Source organism: Quercus robur, chromosome 3 (assembly GCF_932294415.1).
Source record: "Quercus robur chromosome 3, dhQueRobu3.1, whole genome shotgun sequence".
Taxonomy (NCBI): domain Eukaryota; kingdom Viridiplantae; phylum Streptophyta; class Magnoliopsida; order Fagales; family Fagaceae; genus Quercus; species Quercus robur.
Genome location: NC_065536.1, coordinates 50,876,709 through 50,900,732, shown reverse-complemented (window position 1 = coordinate 50,900,732; position 24,024 = coordinate 50,876,709). Strand labels below are relative to the sequence as shown.

Below are 24,024 nucleotides of genomic sequence, written 5' to 3'. Positions count from 1 at the left end.
TGGTGGACACAAGTCACACAACTAGACACATCCCATTTGATAAATAGGTCATGTAGTTAATTTAATATGTTTACTTGGTATACTAACATGTTAGCAATTCTCACTTTATTGAAGTATAAGTATACGTTTTGTTTATTTATTTTTAATGAGAATAGTATACAATTTGATTCCAAACAAAGTTACAAACAATTCAAATATAACTACAACTATAAACTTTTTGAAGGGTAGACTTGATAAAATTGACCTTCAAATGAGTTGAAACATGTTTCAGGTGTCAAAATTGAATCTATCCGAATCTATCATGAACCCGTTAACCTTATGTGGTGTGGTGTTCGTGAATCAGGTCAAAAGATTCAAAATTGCCACCCCTACGTAGTGGCCCTACATACGAGTCGGGTTTGGATACCACTGCTCACTATCCTACCCGACTACTAATGGTCCGGGTTGAGTGCTCCTATTCATATGGGTTTTGCAACGATTCAATATGAAAAGACAATTTTACCCCCCTAAAATTTTTCAATCTTCACCGCTTTCTCGAGTTCTCTCTTTGTTTTTCCCCGAGTCTGTGTCTGACCTTTTTATATATTCTCTCTCTTGCCGCCGGCCAACACCTTGCCTAGTCTAGCATCGCCGGCCGGCCGTGTTCTCCGGTTAGCATCACCGCCGGTTCTGAGTGAACCAGTCTTTTCTCCAGTTTCCACACCGACGTCGTTTTGAGCAAGGTATTTTCTTTTTCCTTGATGGGGTTCAGTTCCAGTTCCATTTCCACTCTGGTTGAGCTTTGAGCTGAAAATCTGAAAATGGGTTGTTCTCAAATTCTAGTAAGCTAGCTATCTCATTATATCTAGTGTATGTTGAGGTTTCCATTGGAGTATGTGAATAACAAAACATTATATTATGAGTTTTATACTTGATAGACCCATGGTCTAACTCCAACATTTGGAGTGAGCTGATTTTTAAATTTAACGGTATTTATTTGTAAATGTTTGTGCATTTCCTATAAAGTAGTAAATAGGCTGTGTGTGTATATGTATGTAACCAATGTACAAACATAATAATTTTTGAAAAAAATGAAAAAAAAAAAAAATTACTTGTTGATACTTTGTTTAACAAAGAGATGATAACCTTGTTCTGTTAGTCTGTACTTATGATTGTTGATAAAATAATAAATAGACCTCATAAACCTTTACTGTGATGACCCGTGTCCAACTCGGAGAGTCTTGTAAGGGAGGAGTGTCTTTCATTTTCATTGTGTTATATGCGTAAAGATGATTAGGAACCCTTCATCTAATCACTCCCATTTAGCTCAGCTAGTTTGATATAAAGTATACGGAATATCAATACCTTAATATAGACTTGATTTCCATCATGTACATCAAACATGTCAAAAGGTTGAATATTTTGTAGAGTTGGAAATCATGTATAAGGTTTTTTCGCTGCACATGATCACCCATATAAGATTAGGTAGTTGTCTTGTTTTTGTTTGGCTGGTATTATTGCTTTGCTTTATTAGAACAGCTCTATGTTGTTAAAACCTTGACTTGATTGCTGAGTATTCAAAGCAAAAGATAGTAAAAACTTCGACTTGTAGTGGCTATCATTCTTCTCTGGAATTGTCTTCACCATTCAAAATTGAATTAGAGTGTTTCATTTTCTCAAAAAACTTTTTTTTGATGTATTCTTTTATTCGATGTGAAGTCTATTGATTTTTTAATGGGAATGTAAAAAATTGAATTCAATTTTTGTTTGTTTGGTTGTTGAGAATTTTTTTGGCAAGCGAAAATAACGTGAAGCTCTAAATCTTGACTTTTTTGTTTTCTTTTTTATTTTTACCTTCCACTAGAACAAAGTCACCGAACCAATTACAAAACCCATTTGATTCCTTCTTTTATTCCCTCAGTTATTTAGCTTTTGGAGGGGATACTTGAGAAAGTAATTTGGGTTTCAAAGTATTTCTGATAAAATTCACAACAAACTAGCTTGTCTTTCTTCGTTGTTATTTTATTAGAATATGGAGAAAATTTTGTGAAGCAGCTAATGGTTATGTTTATTGGGGATGCAGGACAAGAAAATTGAAACCTGGTTTTAGCATTTTCGCTCTTCTCCATGACCTTCCATGTTCAGAAATGTGCTAAAAACATTCATAACTTGGTTGGTCCAGCAATATCTTTTGCCTTAATCCATGATTCTTCTCAGAGCTTCTCTCGTGCTTTTTCTTCATGTCTTTCTTTTCCATTGGAGTCTTCCCATGTCATAGGAAGTGGATATACTGATCATGAACAACAATATGAAGACTCGGAAAGATTGTCTGCTCTTGACATTCTTGTAGCTAGAGTTCCTATAGGAGTTAGTGAAGATGAAGTTCTTCAGTCTCTGTTGCGTGATCAAGCATGTAATAGCATAAGGCTCTCTTCTGAGCTTGTTGATAAGTTGCTTCATAAGTTCAAGGATGATTGGAAGTCTGCATTGGGCTCTTTTAGATGGGCAGGGTCACGCTCAGGTTATAAACACACACCTGAAGCTTATGATATGTTAGTGGACATATTGGGTAGAATGAAGCAAATGGATAAGATGAAGGCTCTGTTGGAAGAAATGAATCAATATCATCTTGTGACCCTTAATACTATAGCAAAAGTGATGAGAAGGTTTGCTGGTGCTGGGAAATGGGAAGATGCTGTGAGGATATTTGATGAGTTAGGAACTTTTGGATTGGAGAAGAATACAGAATCAATGAATTTGTTGCTTGACACCCTTTGCAAAGAGAACAAGGTTCAGCAGGCCCGTGAGATCTTCTTGGAGCTCAAGTCACATATTTCACCCGATGCTCACACGTTTAACATTTTCATTCATGGTTGGTGCAAAGCCAATAGGGTCGATGAGGCATATTGGACAATCCAAGAGATGAAGGGACATAGCTGTCGACCTTGTGTCATTAGCTACTCAACCATCATCCAATTCTATTGCTACCAGTATAACTTTGGTAAGGTCTATGAGCTGCTTGATGAAATGCAAGCTCATGGGTGTCCGCCAAATGTTGTTACTTTCACCACTATCTTGTGTTCATTGGCAAAGTCAGAGGAGTTTGAGGAAGCGTTGCATATTGTTGACAGGATGAAGTTGGCTGGATGTAAACCTGATACACTTTTCTACAATTCATTGATCCATACTCTTGGGAGAGCTGGCTTTGTGCAGGAGGCTGTTTATGTTTTTGAGGTGGACATGCCTCAGACTGGCGTCAAACCAAACACATCAACCTATAATTCACTGATTGCTATGTTTTGCCGTCGTGGTCAGGAACAAAATGCCTTGAATGTCCTAAAAGACATGGAAAAATCAGGCCTTTGTAAGCCTGATGTTCAGACATACTACCCATTGCTCAAGTCGTGCTTTAAAACTGGGAAAACAGATAGTTGTTTAAGAAAATTATTGGATGACATGGTCAATAAGCATCACCTGAGTCTTGATATATCAACCTATGCACTTCTAATTCATGGGCTTTGCCGAGCAAATAAATGTGAGTGGGCTTACACAATCTTTGAGGAGATGATTGGTCAAGAGATAACACCTAGATATCACACATGCTGTTTGCTATTGGATGAAGTCAAACAGAAAAATATGTATGCTGCTGCTGAAAGGATTGAAGATTTGATGAAAAAATTACAATTTTTTGACTAACAATCATGTCAAGGTGAACAAGCGTATATTTTTTCTCTTCTGAAAGAACAGAAACATCTACTTCTGTCTTCTACAACAGACGATTAGCTACACTAAATTTGCCAATATTTGATGGGTAAGGCTGAAGTAGCTTCATTATTTTTAGGGATAATTACACTTTATCCACCTGTGGTTTGTCTCTAATTTGATGTGCCTACCCGTGATTTAAATTTTGACACTTTACCCACCTGTGATTCCCACCGTTACTGTGTCGTAACCCACCTCTTTCTCAGCCGTTACTCTAACACAGAATATGTAAAAAACAAAAACCCAAACAGATCAAAAAGTTAGAATTTTTGATTGCTTAAGAACTTTTATGAGAACATATGCCCAGAAAAATCAAACCTAAGTCAACCACTATAAATATCATATTTTCCTTCTCTACATGTCTCTTTCCTCTCACCTATTCTTCTACAACATTCTCTCTCTCATCTCTTTGCTCTCTCTCTCCGATGGTGGAGTTAAGGAGGACATCGGCCACCATAGTTATGGGTTTCATTTTCCTTCGTTCTTGCTTCATGGGTTTCAATTTTTTTTTTTTTTGGTGGTTTTGGTTGTGGGTTCATTTGATTTCCTTCATTCTTGCATCCGTCTCGATCTCAGCCTTCGTCTTGGCGGTTTGGAGCAGATCCAGGATGAGGGTCGGTGGTGTTTTAGAGAGAATGGAGCTTGATCTCGGCCTCCGTCTTGGCCAAAATGGAGCTTGATCTTGGCCTTCGCCTGGTTCGTTGATGATTGCGAAATCCCTCTTCCTCTCTTTTTTTTTTTATCAACGATGGTGGTAGTGGATTTGGTTACTTTGTTGGAGTGGGTTTGGTGACTAATTGGTGGGGTGGATCTTTGGTTTGGTCGGCGGGGTGGTGGTGGTTTGATTGTGTTGGTCAGTGGTGGTGGTTTGATTGTGTTGGTTTGGGTTTGATTGTGTTTTTCTGGGTTTGTTGTGATTGGTTTCTTGATTTGGGTTTGATCTGAGTTGGTTTGTTTACTAGGTTTATGAGTTTGATTTGTTGAGAATTTGGTGTTGATTGTGTTAGAATTTGGAGAGGAACATGAAGAATTCGAAGAACCAATTGTAAAATGAAGAACAAGTTGAAGAACATTAAGAAATGTTTTTTAATTATAAAATTTTAATTAAATTAAAAGAGAGAAAAAATTTGACAGATACCCATTTGATTGATAAATTCAAAGGAAACAAGAAGACAGATACCCATTTTATTTTTTTAATGTAATGGCTGAAGACAGAAACCCTAACTTTTTGATCTGTTTGGGCTTTTGTTTTTGACATATTCTATGTTAGAGTAACGGCTGAGGGAGAGGTGGGTTACGGCATAGTAATGGTGGGAATCACAGGCGGGTAAATTGTCAAAATTTAAACCACGGATAGGCACATCAAATTAGAGGTAAACCACATGTGGGTAAAGTGTAATTATCTCTTATTTTTATTAATTTGAAATTTAAAGATCATCCTTGCTGATTTGGTATCAATCTTTACATCTGGACACCATAAATATTTATTAATGTAAGCTTTAATATGTGTTATAGGCATGATTCCAAAATGTAGTAGAGAACATTTTAGAAAAGGTTTTATTTTTGATGATGTTATATATTACCAGAATATAGGATATCATTCAATGAACTTGACCTGCTTCACGATAAAAAGTTATCCCCCGAGGCCGAGAGGGCTGTGGGGTGATTGTTGGTTTTCTTTCTTGTGTCAGAAAAAAATATGCCCTCTGAAAATGCATCATTTCTAACTTTGTGACAAGGTTGTAGAATTATATCCCATTAAAAAATGCTATAGCTCTATGAAGCATGATGAATTAAATTTCTTACATTTGTAAGTCTCATAAAAAATTCTATACCTTGATCAACATGATGAATTACATTTCATAAATATACGCAAATGTAAACATTTCTTCATATGTTGCAGGCAAGGAGTACTGGCATTTTTATATCATCAAAGGCATATGAAAAAACCAGGCAAAGGCCACAAGATGACTGCCATGGCCGGCAGTAATCCAGATAAGGGTTTTGGGGGGACAGGGACTGTTCATGCACTAAAGGCACTAATACTCAGCAGATTGCACAAGAAGTCCGGTTGACCACCATGATCCTTCTGTCCTTCAGTTTAGAAACATATTGAAGTCATCCTAATTTTTGTCGTGTACTTCGTAAACAACTTGCACTGGGTGGATTGAGAAGAAAAAAAAGTGAACCTTTCTACTGATGAAGATTCTAAGTGCATTTTTGGACAACTGCTTGAGGATTAAGGTGAACATCTTAATTGGGGTCAAATGATCATCAGCACATGTTTGGGATATTCTCTCTCCTCTTTTTTTTTTTTTTTCCCTGATATATTGTAATCAATTATGAATGTTATGAAAGGAAGAATATGGTATGATGATAAATTACCGATTGTCGTAAAAACTTAAGTTGTTAGGAAATGATAAAAATAATCATTTAACCATAATTTACTTATATAAAAAAATTATTTAACCATAATTCTAACACTTCTCATTTCCCCTCACATGTGGGCCTAGACTCTCCCTTAATATATATATATATATATATATATATATATATATATGGGAAAGTCTAGGTGCACATCTGAAAATGCACATAAGCGGGCATGTACTGATGTGTAAAGGCACAGTTAGTGCCAGCGGAATTAAGAGTCAGCCACGTCGATTATACTAATAGAGGCAAGTGATAAGGTGGCATCCTAAATAGGAGGTAAAGTGGAGATAAAGTTCGAACTCAAGACCATTTACTTTTATACCATGATAAAATACTAATTGTTGCAAAAGCTTATACTATTAGAGAATGGTAAAATTATTTATTTAACTATAATTCTAACATGTGACCCATCAAGGTGCTGCCTAGTAGTTGGAGGCTTGGAATGAGTTGTAGACCTAGATATTCTAGGTTTGATCTCCATTAGGAATTTCCCTGAATTACTTGATACATGATTATAACGGATTGGGTCATATATCCATGATTTACTTCTCAAGGATGGTCCAAAGGGCCCTACTTAATGATGTTCCACATCATTAAAGAAAAAAAAAACATGTAGTTTCTTTTTCTTCTCTCTTTATTTTGGGGAGAATTTTATTATTTTTCTAATACATAAAAGTTGCTTTGGGGGAAAAAGTTGCATATTTTTCTTGATCTTTGAGCGTGACAAATATTTTGTTCACTTGAATGAGAACATCTTTACATAAAGGAGTTGGAACTTGGAATACCACTAATATCTAAGAGTCTTGTGTTCAACTAGAAACCTTTTCTTTATGAGGTGTGGGCTCTAGCTAATTGGGCTACCCCTTGGATTTGATAGAACTTAAAATAGTTGTCATTACTAATTGCATGCTTTCACACGACAGAGTGCTCTCTGGTGACACCTCTGTGGCTTAACTCACCAGCTATATGGTTAATATGGTTGACTTGCTTTGTTTAAATTATTATCCCCTGATTTGGTTGATGATGGACCTGTAACACCTTTCATGACAATGTGGCCCTTCTGAAGACTTTGTTAATGAATCTTATATGGTAGTTGATCCAAACCTAAGATTCAGAGAGATACGGTGTTCTGGCTGTGGGCATTTATCAGTATTGTGTTCATTTGGATGAGCAGTGAACTTGTTAAACTCGTACAATTTTTTTAAAGTTTTGGGTTATTTATTTATTTATAATTTTTTTAAAGCTGTTTTGCTTTTACTCAACTTATTTTTAAAGCTCTAAGCTCTCTCACATGAGCACAAAGAGGTAAGATCTGCCAATTCATTAGAATGAAGCTATTTCCAAATCATATGCAGTCTACAAATGTTGATCTCATTGCTTATGCAATGGCTTGAGATGATTGAATCTTTGTTTGTTGTTGTTTCCCTCTTTGTTGCACTTTGGAGATGCATTGTCATGTGATCGTTGTCCATTGGAGCAAATAAAGGAGAGAACTAAATGGAGATAGTTGAATCTCGTGATCCAATGATGCTTTTGCTTAATGGCAAATGAAATAGAACCAACAAGAAGCAGTAAAAGATGGACCAAATTACTGAACTCACGAGGGTCCATATCTTCCTCAGCCATGTGCATGATGGGCCACCTTTTATGATTATTTTACCAACTGTGTTACTGTGCTTAATTATAATTAATAGCCTAATAATTTCACTGTTGAAGCTTTGTGAATTGAGAGTTGTGACACATGGGGCCAATGTCTCTCGTTTGTCCATTGCCTTACCTTGCTGCTGTTGCTGATTTATCTCTTTCTCTTACTGTTTATAAGCATGGATTGTTTTAATAAAATGATTATTAGAAAAATTTCTAGCTGCACTCATATATATAGTAAAAAACTTGCTTGTGATAATTATGGAGCTAAAACATGAGCATGAGTTTTCTTTGAAGTGTTTTTCCTAGTTTTCTTCAATGTACATGTTCCAATAGAATTGCCAACAGAAAGTACAACAGCATGTCCAATACACAAACCACGCAAAAAGTAAAAGCGCAATAGATAAGAAATGCGAAGCCGCACTGTTTCTTGTATATAGGGTCCATTTGGATTGAGCTTGTTTTTGCTGAAATTGAAAACTGAAACTAAAAACACTGTAGCAAAATAATTTTTAAATGTGTGAATAGTGTCATGGAACCCATTTTTAATGAAAAAGTTATTGAAAAGTGGAATTTGTGAGTCCGTGAACAGTGCACAAATGCACTGTTCACGGTTGACTTGGTCAAATAGTGCGGCTGGAAAAAAAAAAAAAAAATTCAGAAAACGCGGACTCTGAAAATGCTGGATTCATTTGAATCCAAACAGGCACATAGTGTCCATGGCCGGTTTAGACTAACGCTCCTTATGGTTTCAATGAAAAATATCTTGTTTTCCTGTATATAATTAAGCCTTCAAAACTGATTCAAAAAATGTCTTTAATGTGAAAAAAAAATCATTAATATTTTATGAGTGATATTAATGGATATTCTTAGGAAAATTGTTAATAAATCATAGTAAGAAAATTTTGACATCATTTTCATGAAAAATATAAAAAATTGTCAATAAAATTAATTGCTTTATTATTTTTCATAAAATATTTCTAAAAACAATATATAAACCAAACTCTTAAAGTATTCGTTAATATTTTTCATATTTTATATAGTCACATGGGGAGGTGACGGTGGTAATACTGACAATGATGGTTGTGGTGGAGTGGTGATGTTACTAGCAACACAAAGGGTGAGGGGACAAGAGGATGTTAATGAAAAATAATTTTCAGTCATTTTTTACTTATTTTTCATTCATCATAAAAATGTTTTTCATCAATATTCATTAATGGTAGCAAGAGCCATAAAAAAATTTATAAATTTTTTTTAATCCAAACTTTTAGATTGATTACCATTTTTCAATTTAGAGACATCATTTTTTTATAATATTTTTCACTGCAGTTCGTGATATATCTTTTTATAAGTGTTAGTTATAAATTAGATGAAATGCAGTGTATACCCGCCATATTAGTAGTTGTGAACTACTTAAAGCATTAATCTTTTCATAATGCAAATTAGTCTTCTGATGTGACCTCGCCCTATGGCCTATACCCTGCCATGGACGTAGGTCCATTTTGTACTGAAAGTAGCTGGCCTTAAGACTAACTAATTTTCTCTCCTTTTAATGGCCATAGAAGCTAAGGACTTTATACTATACATTTGATTACCACCAAACAATAGATAAAGAAAACGTGACTTATGGAATAAATGGAAGAAAAGTAAGCTACATGCATGAGACAGTAAATGGGCAATAACGCAGTCCTAAATGTCCTTAAATACACAAGTAGTTAGACCATACAGCCTGTTTTTGTTCTCATGCTCCAGTAATTAAAAAAAGAAAATGAAAAAGAGAGAGTTTTCTAAATGTGTTAAGCTTGTGTCTAGTGTATCAGTATACTCGACATATTAAAATTCAGATGTATGTTTGAATCTTAATGTGTAATACACTGAATATAAATTGTGTCGATCATTTTTAAATGAGAGTTTGTTAAGCCTTAATCCACCAAAACAGATAGGTCAACAATGCTAAAGAAAGGTGGGTTAGCCACCACCCACCGTCCTCTACGTCTAAAGGTTAGAATCGTATTGTCAACTTGTTATCCAGACTAGCAACCCATAATTTTTGACCACACAGGAATCATTATAGAAAGCTAGAAGAATAAAAACAAATGGTCAGGTCAATTTAGAGTTTTAAATTCACTTCCTTGTTTATTTGTCCAAACTTCACTATTTTAGTGACATTGTTTTATTTTTTTCAGAGATGCTATTTCAAGAAACGTCGCTATTTTAGTGACATTTGCTTCCTTTTTATAATGTGTGTTTGCGAATTTTCCCCCCTCAAAATTCTTATCCTCATATATATAATAAGGGATTAAGAGTTTTTAAAAAAAAAAAAAAAATTATCTTTATATCTTGACGTGACTACTAATTGTATATCATCTTTATATACAATATATATATATATATATATATATATATATATAAGGGTTTTATTTGATTTGTAATAAACCTAAAAATCAAGGGGAATAATTATTCAAATTAAAGTCTAACAACTAAATTAATTAATTCAAATTCTAACAGGTAATATTTGTAAAAAGCCCTAAATCTAAAGTTTCTTTTTAATAAATCTAAAGTTTCTTAAGGAAAGTATCCCTGTATGATGAATCATTTATAATAAAAAATGTATTGGATGATGCATGTGTACCTATTCCATATTTTGTATTCATATAACAATAATAGTATGATTGTGGAGAAGAAAAAAAAATGATATTTTTCAGTACCTTTATCACTAGGATTTTGCCTCCATGATCAGTCGGTGCTAATTCTTGTCAAAGCTTTTTGTTTTTGTTAATTAAATTCTTGTTATTACAGCTAGAAACATTGGAACCAGTACTGAGGGACAAAGCTGAAAGATGAAGAAAAAATACCATAAAAGCTGATAAAAATCAACAACTAGAGTGGCCTGTCTTTTGTCTTTTATACTCTCTCTCTTTTTACACTCAACTATAAATAACAGAACCTACTGAAATTTCCCTCGAAACTGAAACAACCTTGTAAAAATAACAGAAAATCCACTTAGAATAGAAACTGTGTGACACTAGTGTGACTATACCTAGTTTAGTCCGTCACCTACTTATTTTTAATAGTACTCTATTAAACTCTCTCTCTCTCTCTCTCAATCTATCTTACTTGTTTACTGGGTTCTGATCACGGACCAAAAATCAAAGGAATCTTGATCTTTCTATGCTTTCAGGTAACTTTTTTCTCCACCATAAAATTAAAAAAAAAAAAAAAAAAAGTGTCTCCAAATTCCAAAAATCTACAACTAGTGGTCCTTTTCGTGTTGTTCTTTTGTGCCGTGCAAAATGCAAATACACTCACTTTTTCGATGCCCCTAGCTCTTTCCTCTTTAGTACTGTATCTGTCTGTATTCAAGCGGTTTCTTAAGCTGCTGTTTTTCTCTATAGCTTCACTTTAGCAATAATGGCAGCCTCTTTCCTTCCTAATTATCCTTTTCACAATATCTACTGTCCTTTTCAATCTATCACTCTATAAAGTATAATTGTTTTTGCTCTTTGTTGCTTTCAGTTGTCCGAGTATTCTGTGTCAAAGGTTCTACTTTTGATTATTTTTCCAGGATTCCTCATAGTTTTAGCTTTTTCAAAACTTTCCCATTTGAAAAAATCAGTTTCTTTGCGTTTTTTCACCTTCACTTTCTAAGCTCTAGGTGACCCTTTTGTTCTTAATTGAATTGGGTTCGGACTAAATAGCTGTGAAAAGCTGGTTTCATAGTCAAAATGCCACCTTCATATTTTCCTCTGAGGTGGGAGAGCACTGGAGATCAATGGTGGTATGCTTCACCTATTGATTGGGCAGCTGCCAATGGCCTCTATGATTTGGTCAGGGAGCTTCTTCACCTTGACACCAATCTCCTCATTAAGCTCACTTCCCTTCGTCGAATTCGCCGCCTTGAAACCGTGTGGGACGATGAAGCTCAGTTTGATGATGTTGCTAAATGTCGCTCTCAGGTTGCTAGGAAACTCCTCCATGAGCGTGAAACAAAGAGGGGTCACAATTCTCTCATTAGAGCTGGCTATGGTGGTTGGCTTCTATACACTGCTGCCTCAGCTGGGGATGTGGATTTTGTTAAGGAATTGATAGAGAGAGACCCTCTTCTTGTGTTTGGAGAAGGAGAGTATGGTGTTACTGATATTTTGTATGCTGCAGCCAGAAGTAAGAATTCTGAGGTATTTAGACTCTTGCTTGATTTTGCTCTCTCACCAAGGTGTGGATTTAGCAGTGGAGGTGAATTGGAGGAGCAATTGGGTACAATTAATCCAGACTTTAGGTGGGAAATGATGAACCGAGCTGTTCATGCTGTGGCTAGAGGAGGGAATTTGGAGATGTTAAGGGTGCTTCTTGCTGATTGTGGTGATATTTTAGCTTATAGGGATGCTCAGGGATGTACAATCTTGCATACAGCCTCTGGCAGAGGACAGGTTGAGGTGAGAATTCTTATGTAATTTACTTATCAGGTGATTTAGCCATTGATCCCTGCATTCTTGTTGTTTTAGTGCTATTTTGTATGGTTGCAAGCACTTAGTTGTTTCTAATAATTTGTCTAACTTTGCAGACTTTAAGATTATTATGTTTGTGGTTATTAAGGTTATTATAATTTGTATCTAGTTCTTTAATAGAGCCATGGATTGGCTTTGGTGCTTAAAATGTTTACTTGTTCACATGTCGGTAACAAAAGTGGTATGAACCGGACAGGGAAGGTGGTGATTGACTAAAACTGTAGGAACGTAGTCAATATCTAAATAAATAAAAGATCCAGGCACATAATTATGGCTATCTTCTTGGTCCCCACATTGTTATTGCCTTGTGGGAACCTCTATTTGAATGAAATACCCCTTCTTTTTTTCTTTTTTCTTTTTTCTGAAAAATGCAAAATTTATGTTATTGCATATACAGCTCAAAACTCAGAGATCTGAGGTGACAAGAATGCGTCTTTTGTGGGCCAAAAACTGATGCAGTTGTCAATTTATATGCAGCTGATCATGGGAAGATAGAAAGTAGATCCATATAGCTTGTATCTAAATTACATTTTATAACATACTGGTCCATCTCGGATACCTCATATACTAGCTGGAAATTCAATAATTGTATTTTAGGTATGGGGTTTAGATGGGCTTAACTAGCACATGCATACTGTTATCCAATCCTAGGTGACATACACTTGGAACAATATCCCATATGCAATGCCATCAATCACAATAGCTTCTCTGTAAATTATCCATAGAACTAAGTTAGCTAGGTCAAATTTGATTCACATATTATTGAAGATGTTAATTGGCAAATGTGGTATTCTTGAAGTTTGTGACATGATTTACTAATAATAACTAATGCTTATGAGAAAATATGCAAATTTGAGTTATTAAATTACTGTAATTTCCTGCTGTCAAATGGAGTAGCTTGTACTTTTTATGCAGTGTGCTTTTGTTATTTGTCACGTTTCTACTATGGTAATACGTTTTCATGAAGTATGACCAGAACGTTAGGTTTTGAAGCTCTATATCTTGTGTTTTTTTGGTTCAAAGAGTCTCATCAGCTTCTTATTTTCTTTCCCTTTATGTTACCAAGCTTTTAATAAAGCAGCTTCCTTCAAGATAAATTAAAATTTTTGTATAATAATTTGGAAAATTGTTCAAATGTTGCCATCCTCGTTTTACTTATATCTTACACATACTATCCTTTGTTTAGACATTTCTCATAAACCAATTTTCTTGATTCTAAAATTGGAAAGAAAAAGAATAAGAAATTGAGTATATGATTGAATTCTTCTATATATTCATTGCATGTGAGATGCCATTATTACTGTCATTAGCCTGCATGGAATTTATGTGCTCAAAAATTTTGTGTGAAAAGTTTTCTATTTTGAGTCCTAGTCAAAACCTGAAGTTGTGACTGCATTGTCTCTTTTGTTAATGGCCAGCACCAGAACACTTTATCATGCCATATAATGCAAGATTCTGCATCATACCATTGCAGGAACCATTTTTGTCGCAGCATTCTTCACATTTATGAAAACTGTTACTTCATTGCTACATTGACCATTAAATTAATGCAGGTAGTAAAGGATCTAGTAGCTTCCTTTGATGTCATCACCTCCACAGATAATCAAGGGAATACAGCATTACATGTGGCTGCTTACAGGGGCTACTTAGCTGTGGTGGACTTCCTGATTCTTTCATCTCCCTCATTAGCCTTTTTAAAAAACAATTACGGCGATACTTTTCTTCATATGGCAGTGGCTGGTTTCCGAACCCCCAGTTTCCGAAGACTAGACTGGCAGATTGAGCTCATGAAGCAGTTAGTATGTGGTAACATTGCCAACATGAATGAAATCATCAATGTAAGGAACAATGATGGAAGAACTGCTCTTCACATGGCAGTAATTGAGAACATTCAAGGTAATCTAGTGGAACTCCTCATGACTGTCCCATCAATCAATTTGAACATCCGTGATGCTGATGGGATGACCCCTCTGGATATTCTCAAGCAACGACCACGATCAGCGTCTTCTGAAATTATAATCAAGCAGTTGATTTCAGCTGGAGGGATCTCCAATTGTCAGGATCATAAGGCAAGAAGTGCTCTTGTATCCCATCTAAAAATGCAGGGTATTGGGATCAGTCCTGGAACTTCTTTTAGAATCCCTGATGCAGAGATATTCTTGTACACAGGTATTGATATTGCGTTTGATGCCAGTTGTGATCAGGCAAGCATGGATTTGAGTGCATGCTCAGGTGAAATAAGTCAGGTTGAGTCAACCAACTCCTCGGACAGTAAGAAAGTGGGTTCTGTAAATTATGCTGCAAGGCGCCTGAAGTTTCTACTCCGATGGCCCCTTAGGAAAGAGAAAAAATCTGCTAGTAGAGAATTAAGAGAAGATGATTCTTTGGAATCATCCAGTATAAGTAAAAACTCAGAAGAAGGTCTAATCCCACTGCGACAGAAATACTCAAGAATGTCATACTTTCCCAACAATAAAAGGACAGTTTCTCTTAGGAGTGATCTTCCTAGCCCATCCACCAAAATGAAATTTTCTGCGGGGCTAATGCATGGTGTTATTAAAGCAAATCCACATTTAGCTGTTCTGGCACAATCGCCTTCAAGTCCTTCACCAAGATCTTCTGTGTCTTCATTTGATTCAATTGATAAACATAAGGATATTGATATTGCTAGACCCTCTTGCTCAACTGTGTCATTTAATGGTAAAGCACCACAAATGAACTACAGACAAAATTCCCTTAATAAGAAGTTGATGAACCAGTATTTCTGTTTTGGTACACAAGCCGTTGCAGTGAAAGATTCAGTAGACCATGTGCAGCCAAATCAGAGTTACAAGCTGAGTTCTCTAGTAGCCTGATTTTACTGTACAAAAGAGTTGTGAGTTTTGGTTAAGGGCTACAAATAGCATAAAGTTTTGGTGAGCTGTTAAAATATTCTTTTCATTTTCTATCTCTCTCTTTTGGTTTTTAAGGTTTTTGCATTTGAAATACATGCTTGTTAATATTTGTGTGTAGAATATGTATACCTGTTCAGCAATGGTATAAATAATGTTATGAAACAACTACCTGGATCAAATATTTGTATACCTCCTTTGTTGTATCTATCAGTATATTAGAAAATTAGATTTTAATAGATTGCAAGATACAGCTGAGACTGTTGATGATAGGACTGTTTATAACTCTTTTGCAGTACAATTTTTAGCATCCAAGATGCTTTCCAACTATATTTTTGTCAGTAAAAATTAAGAATCTCTGCCAAGTTTTATTAACTTCGGATATTTGAAGGTAGGAGCTTCCTGAAGAAGTTCTATCACTTCCAATTTTCACCAAATTTCCCTGGACCCATCCATTTGTCATTAATTGAATATTGATAACCAAAAATTGAGGGTGACTACGAGAAGGTATATCATGTATTAGATATATGAGAGCTCTCCCTCAAATGAGGGTGGACCTCAAAAGTGTAGGATCTACCCTTATATGAGGGGGATGACTCATGCATCCAAAAATGATATATTTTTTTGGTGACTACAGGTTATAGCTGCATATTATAAAGTGGAGTTTGTTAGGTCCAAATCCACAGAGGGCCAAAAAGGAAATCGTTTATGGTGAGTTGATGTTCAGGAAAGCTTGAGATTTAAAGCATGAGTGCATGTATAATAGAAATAGTATCACATTTTAGCAGACCAAGCCTAAAATTCATCACATCAAACCGTGCAAAGTTATGTAAAAACACATAATTACTACTGTGTAAATTTACACTAACATAATTCATTTTACCTTTAGATTTTTATTTTATTTTTTTATGTATCTTGAGGCAATGATGAATGAAGATAGTAGATGTTGGTTATTGTTTGTGAAGAAAGAGAAACAGTTAAAAAAGAATCAAGAATTTTTTTTTTAATGAAATATAATGTATAATAGAAAATTTAGGCCAAACTCAAAATGCTATATATGTATTTTTTATTTATTTATTTTTATTTTATTTTATGGGAAATGCTGTATATGTTTAATATATGCTGTATATATATTTCGGTAACAATCAATAAGTGGGAAATGGGATTTCTTTTTTTTTTTTTTTAATCAATGTTTTCCAACAGGGAGATTGGATAAGTCACTAAGCTTTTGACATGATATTTTGAAACCTTATTGCATAAAAAGTTTTGTTGAAAAATCTTTCACAAAATAATACACAAGATAAATTTTACTTTGAACACAAACCGAACTCAAGCTCATTACCAAAACAAATTACATGTTTAAACTTAGTTTATTTTTTTTATTGAACAAGCTTGAGCTTGTCTATGAGTTACTTGAATAATTTATTCTTTTGCCATATATGGTAAAAACTGCTACTAATTTTTTTTTCTCTTTCATAAACATATGCTAATAATTAATAATAAGTTATAACTAAAGTTAGATTACTTGATTTAATTACGTCAATGATTTTCAGTTAAAAACTTATAAAAATTAGATTCACCAATTTTGTATTATTAAATATGATATAATTTTCCTATAAAATGGACTATTTATATTATCAATAAATTACAAAATAATAATTTGATATATTATGAACTTATTTTACAAACTTATACAGTCAATTTTAAGTCTATATAAGTACATTTTAAAACTTTTATACATATAATCATAAAGTCTCATGCTTGGTAGTTTCTTCACAAGAACATTATTATATTTGAGATCAACTTATTAATGATCAACCTTAAATTTAGGATTAAGCTTGATTCATTTGTTAAATAAACAAACATAAACAAATATTTTTCTGTTTTGAGTCTTACTTCCAAATGTTGTTATTGTTGTGTGGTTTTTATTTTATTTTATTAATTTTTATTTAATTGGAAACCAAATGGCAAACGTTGCTTGATTGGAAAGAGAAAAAATAAAAGGCAAGTTCTTGGCTTAGATGTGATGTATTATATTTATTTGTGTTAAATTCACCCTTTAGAAGAGGGTTCAAATTGATGTATTATTATTATTATTTGGATAGAATTTCAAACTATATATGTGTTGGCTTTGTGTTGATTGTTCTTACCATTAGTCCAAGACACCAATCCATTTTTGACTATCAAATATGCTCAATTTAGCTCAAACAATCTACTTAAGTTTTTTGATGTATTGAGTACCATAACGCAATTAATTAATTCCAATTTAGTGCTTCCGCTCATTGGGCCTGAACTTGGTCACTCTTCTCATTCTTGCAATTAGGTAGTTTCTCAAGCCCATAGGCACGTGAAAATGTTTATTCTCTACCGTTCTAGATGCAAAGTTGCCGTAAAAAAAAAGGGCATTTGGAAGATTCCACACCCCCCCCCCCCCTAAATGTTTATTTGCTTATTTGGTAAAAAAAAAAAATAGTTAAAATATAATTGCACTTGGAAAAAGCAAGACTTTAAAATCTACTAACTATATAAAAAGAGTGAATGCCTCTATCTACAGTGAATTTTTGGTTTAGTCAACCTGTGCTCAAAACTCACCGTTTTATCTCATCATTTGTTTTATCTGTATATAATTGCACTTGGAAAAAGCAAGACTTTAAAATCTACTAACTATATAAAAAGAGTGAATGCCTCTATCTACAGTGAATTTTTGGTTTAGTCAACCTGTGCTCAAAACTCACCGTTTTATCTCATCATTTGTTTTATCTGTATCTCATCATTGTTTCATTTGGGCTTATATGGGCTTAAAAGAAAAGCTTTCATCTCATCATTGTTTCATTTGGGCTTATATGGGCTTAAAAGAAAAGCTTTCATCTCATCATTGTTTTATTTGGGCTTATATACGTTTAAACTTAAAAGAAAAGCACATAACCTACGGCCACATCTATCTCAACTAACTATATAAAAAGAGCCCATGGCTCTAGCTACAGGATCCTTGGTTTATTCAACTTTTGTTTTTGTTTTTTGGTAACAAGCCAAAAAGGCAAGTTTAGGTGAGAAAGAAATATTTTTAATATTGAAAAAATGCTATGTCTACAACATTTTCACAATAAATCTCATATCTTAAGTAGCAAATTATTATTGACTATTATTGGTGATGAAAAAACAATTTTAGTAATGGGTTCAAATTAGAAACATTAATAATTAACTTACTGCTAATTATTTTATTTTTATTTTTTTGTAAAAATATTGTAGACGTAACACTTAGTATTTAATACTATTACCTAAATGCCTTAAAATAAGGAGAATTGGTGAGCTCTCTTCTTCTTTTCTTTTTTTTTCTCCTTCAAGTACACCAGTTTGGTTTGAGCTTGTTTTTGTTTTATTTTTTAAAATTATTTTTATATGCTTACTTTGTACTTTTACAATGTAAGCTTGCAACGTAAAATTTGGACATACAAAAAGTGACAAATATTAAACATATTTGTAAAAAATGGTAAATAATGTACAAATTTTGCAAATGTGTACAATATTTGCCAATTTTTGTGTGTCTACAATATAAATTTACATTGCAAGTACACTGTAAACATAGAGATATTGTGAAAATGTTGTGACATGTGTCAATTCTTTTTGGGTCAAACTAAAATAAAATAAAATAATAAAATATCAAACTGAGATCTAGCACAACTAAAAATGAAGGTATTGTATTGTGAAAATGTCGTGACATTTTGTTGTTATTACAATATTTTCATAATTGTTGAAATGTAAGTTCCTTATTGGTCAAAATAAGATAATGAAATATTAGATTGAGATCCACCATAGTTGAAAATAGAGATATTGTGAAAGTGTTGTGATATTTTGTTGTGTTCCTAGATTTTTTATTTTTATTTTTTTTTTATTTAGTCAAATTTGGTAAGCCAAAATTCACTTTTTCAAGCACAATTTTCTTGGGTTGATTTATTTATTTATTTATTTTTTTAATACACCGTTTAAAATTTAAAGTAAAAAAATAAAATAAAAAGACAGTTTTAGCAAAGTAAAAAAAATAAAATTGGTCATTTTAAGTTTGGGGTAATTTTATTCCTCCTTAAACTTTAAAACTGAGGAAATACCCCTAAATATTACTCTCTTAGTTAAATCATTTTGAAATCTTGCGATTCTTAAATTCTATTGTAGAATGTCTAAAATAACATTTCTAAAATTTAATATCCCAAAACATTTTCTATGTATTTTGAGTTTTATGTGGTAGTCATACTTGGAAAGTTGGAATGGTGATATATGACATTTTATTTGTTACCTGAAGAACATTGATTTTCCTAGGTTTAACTATTCTAGAATAAAATTTGATCTAATTGAAACTTCAATGACACATGTCTTTGTTATCCTCTTTTTTATTTTATTTTTCTCTTCTTACTTAAAAGGGTGTTCATTAAAAACTAAGTAAGCTAAATATCATGGTTAGACTCATAAAATGTAATATAATAAAAAATGAAGTATGAATAACAAAATCTTTATTGTGAATAATTGCAAGCATTTGATGAAGACCTTCAATTGTATTATATGATTACATCATTCATTGCGAAAATTTATATATTGTGACAATGTCTTAGCAAAACTCAATTGCTTATTATCTGAAGAAGATGATATTCATTATCACTCTTAGAAGTTTTAAGTGAATGGATATTGCCTTTAGCAAATAGGTTCTAAGAAACTATTATGACAAATAAATACCCATATATTAAAATAGTTACTCTAAATTTAATTACATGGTTTCATTTTTCTTCAAATAGACGTTTAATCTTAATTTTCTCACTCAAAGGGGTAGCATGTGCCTTGCACGTTCCACCTAAACTAGTGCTGAATAAAACAAATAAACATTTTTTTTTTGAGAAACAAATAAACTAAAAAAATTAAATGCAAAGGCTAATGACAGAGAGTAGGAGTGGCAAAATTGGACATGACCTGCGAACTTGACACGACACGACTTGAAATTAGCAGGTTATAGGTTGAGGCTTAATGGGTTCATGTTATATTCGAATTGATACGACTGACTCGTTTAATAAATGGGTTGAGTTAGTATTCAACCTATGGAACCTGTTTGATCCATCTAACTCGTTTAATTAAATGACATTTTATCAATATAACCTTCAAATCCTAGGTATATAAACTTATTAGTTGTTGTGGTTTATTTTCTTTGACATATTGTGATTGATTATTTGTGATATTGAGATATGCTTTAGTTTTGAATGATTATTTGTGATGCAGTTGCTCATTAGTTTTGAATTTTGTATTTAAAATATTTATTTGTTTGTTTTTTCAGAAATTGTTTTTTTATTAATAAAATCTTATAAATAGGTCGACACAACTGAACCGTTTAATAAATAGGTCATGTTAGGGTTGAAGAATTTTCATCCGTTTAATAAACACGAACTTGACATGTGTACACGAATTGCCACCCCTAACAAAAAGACAAATCAGAATTGTTTCGTAAACATTGGCATACTGGTAGTTGAAAATGATGGAATAGATACAATGTATAATCCTACATCAAGAAATAAAACTTTGGCAACACAAACAAGTATTATTTATGCCCAAATTAATGAAGAGGTGGGCTTTTTGATAATGGGCGATGAATAACCAACCTTTTAGATTGATCACATTCTCTTCTCAATGAATAATCAACCATCTGTACTTACATTTTTCTTTGTATGCATATTCTTAGTTTCTTACACACTCATGTATATGTGAATTTCAGGTCTGAAATTTAAAGTGTATAGGTGAAGTTTAAGCCTTTTTTTCTTTCTCATTTTTGGTAAGTTAAAAGTGGGGTCAGAAAGGGTTTAAAAATATACCAAATTGGAATGAACAAATTCAGCACAAACTTCATCTAAAATGTGAAATATGCTAAATGCACCCTAGAACAATATTTAATCCCTTAACACAAAGTTTTATTGCTAAGTTAATTTTAACACAAAACTACACAATTTAGTTCAAGTGTCAGTTACTTAGCAAATTTCCAAACTAGCTAACTACACTACACAATCTTGGCAATATAGTAAGATAGAGGAAATAAAGAACAAAGAAGCAAACCACAGATAACACCACAAAGTGTTATGGAAGAGGAAAACCTGAGCCCCAGACGTAAAAACCTCTCCCCCGACCATCTGTCAAAAAAATCCACTAGAATGAATAGTTGCAGTACATGGATGACTATAAACCCTCTAAGCGTATATCTCCCTGTGTACTTGAGTCTTCCAAGCTCTAGCCAGCTACCAACTCCACGAGTCTTTTCTTCACCTAGCTTCTCGGAGTCACCACAGTTGAGCTGCCAGTGGAAAGCCACCGAAGGATTTGGATTTGGATATGACTTCTCATGTTTCCAATGCCATTCTCTCACTCACAAGGCTTGTGTTTGTAGATGAGGAAGGTGTTTATAGAATCTCTATCAATATAATGAAAGAGATGGAAAAGAAAGATGGGAACTTGGTTTTTCTCAAGGAAAAGCTCTCTCTTTTCTTACAAAGGCTTGGCTTCAATAAAGTTCACACACACTTCTTGCATTTCTAGGGTTTTTTTCAACCCTTATCTGAAGCCCCATGCCATGCCTCACAACTATGTGTGTGTTTGTGTGTTGGCATATGTGCAATGGACAAGTCCATAGCGGAGTACATAGATCATGCAGCTTGCGACCTAGTCACCCCATAAGATTGCGAGGTGCATGTCTGCACTCTCATCCAATATACTTGCCACGTGGATCTCGCGGGCAAGCTAGGTTGCGAGTAGGTTGCCTCCAAGTCGTGAGATCACTGCTGGTTGATGCTACTTCAAATCATCAAAATACATGAAAACCTAGGAAACAGTACATCACCAATAAAGTGCATTACAAACAAACTTTTGTCACTAAATTAAGTCAACACTAAAACAAGACTTCTCAAAATGGTATGTTAAACGTGAAGTCTTATCTTATCTTATCTTTCACTACACCAATTCCTTTTCTATTGGTAATGCTTACTTAGGTTCGAATCCTTGCAATGGACTCTCATTTATAACACCTCTGCAGTCCAAAGAAAACTGTAAAATTAAGCAATTCATTAATTTAGTCTTTGGAAAATCGAAAGCTACCACACCCCCCCCCTCCCTTTTCTTCTTCTTTTTTGTTTCCCCTTTTCTTATCAAACCCATATATTTGTATTTATCTCATAATCTATGATTAATAAGCAAGAAAAAAAGTAATAAAAGATTAATATAAGTTATATATTGCTTCATGCAAAAAAAAAAAAAAAAATTGTTATATATTGTCATCTATAATCTATAATTAAAATTGAATACGTTTGACTTTTGGTTTACTTCGTAATAATTTGTTGCCTAAAATTTTGAGGCCCCACAATTTTATGAGAAGTGCTATATTCACAATATTTTTACAACAAATTATAGGTAGTTAATTATTATTAGTTCTAATTTAAACTTACTACTGAAATGATTTTTTTCCTACTAATAACAACTTGCCACTTATGATTCGTTGTAAAAATTTTGTGAACATAGCTGTTCTCCAATTTTATAATTCAATATTCTCTAATATATTTTTAATTGAGTTTAAATTCTATTCTTTATTTAAACCATCAATTAGAATTTTTCTCAAAAAATAAAAATCATCAATTAGAATCTTTAGACGTCATATATTCTTAAATTAATAGAATAGATAGTTCCGTATATTAATAATAGATATCTATTAATACACAATCATACAAAATAACTATTAATAATTATCTTAATTATATATTAATAAATATCAATTAATTACTATGATAAATATCTATTAATAATAATTATCGTAAATTCATAATAAATATCCATAAAAAACCAATCCTAATACATACCTATTAATAATTATCATAATTATCAAAGTTCATTTTTTTAATTCAAAATAAGAGAAAAAATATTTTTTTGGGATATATCACTTAATTACTTTATATTTTCAATTTACCTATTAATTTGGTCCCTATATTTAATTTGGTCACATTTTCAATTCGGTCCTTAAGTTTTCATAACTATCATTTTGTTCCTTATATTTTTAAACTTGTTATCATTATAATCTCTACCACCATCTCACTCACAAAAATGCTATCACTAGCAGTGCTGTAACTTAGACACGTAATTGTTTCATAAGTAAAATGACAGCAAATTTTTAAAAAAATTGCTGTATCTAAATGTAAAATTTGTAAAATGACAACGGTAAAGAGGAATTTTTACATCACCGCCATTCACAAGCTGAGCCTCTAGTACAGTCAAGCACCATTCCAGGTAGTGAAACAATTTGTCTTGCGCTGGAAAAGGAGATATCTTCTATTTCTAATAAAGTTTCGAATTTTGGGAGGGATAAGGTTTTAACAAACACTGTTTTTGTCTCTAATTCAAAATCTGATGATTTTATTTTGGATAAAAACCGTGTGATGGTTGCTTCCAATATTCTATCTGATAAGGTAGTTTCTTTTTCCCCATCTGATTTGAAGATTAGAGATAAGGATGAGCTTCCAAGTGAATTGAAAAGTAGAGATAAGGCCAAGCTTCCTAATGAGGTTCTGATAGACTTGACAACCATTGATGATGCTTCCAAAGACAACACGGCTTCAACCTCTAATCCAACTGAATTATGTATACACTTGCTTTGAGAATGTTCTTTTGCACAAGTCATTTGGCTTCATGCTCCTTATTGGAACTCATTTAGGCTGGCCATGCATGTTTAGTTTATAGAAGTTAAATGAATTGATCTTTGAAGTCTAGGGTCTTGTACTGCTACTTACACTATGGTGTTCATGGAG

At 33.2% G+C, this 24,024-nt stretch overlaps 2 protein-coding genes across 2 annotated transcripts; both read left to right on the top strand.

The window, feature by feature from the left end:
• Positions 1-512: 512 nt before the first annotated feature.
• LOC126718256 (pentatricopeptide repeat-containing protein At3g04130, mitochondrial) lies at positions 513-3,765 on the top strand. The gene is made up of 2 exons (XM_050420367.1): positions 513-722; positions 2,063-3,765. Exon 2 carries the CDS (start codon positions 2,107-2,109, stop codon positions 3,673-3,675), a length of 1,569 nt encoding a protein of 522 aa, XP_050276324.1. The 5' UTR covers positions 513-722; positions 2,063-2,106; the 3' UTR covers positions 3,676-3,765.
• Positions 3,766-10,786: 7,021 nt separating this feature from the next.
• On the top strand, positions 10,787-15,403 carry LOC126718255 (uncharacterized). Its single transcript, XM_050420366.1, has 2 exons — positions 10,787-12,248; positions 13,874-15,403. Exons 1-2 carry the CDS (start codon positions 11,541-11,543, stop codon positions 15,173-15,175), a joined length of 2,010 nt encoding a protein of 669 aa, XP_050276323.1. The 5' UTR covers positions 10,787-11,540; the 3' UTR covers positions 15,176-15,403.
• Positions 15,404-24,024: the final 8,621 nt, after the last annotated feature.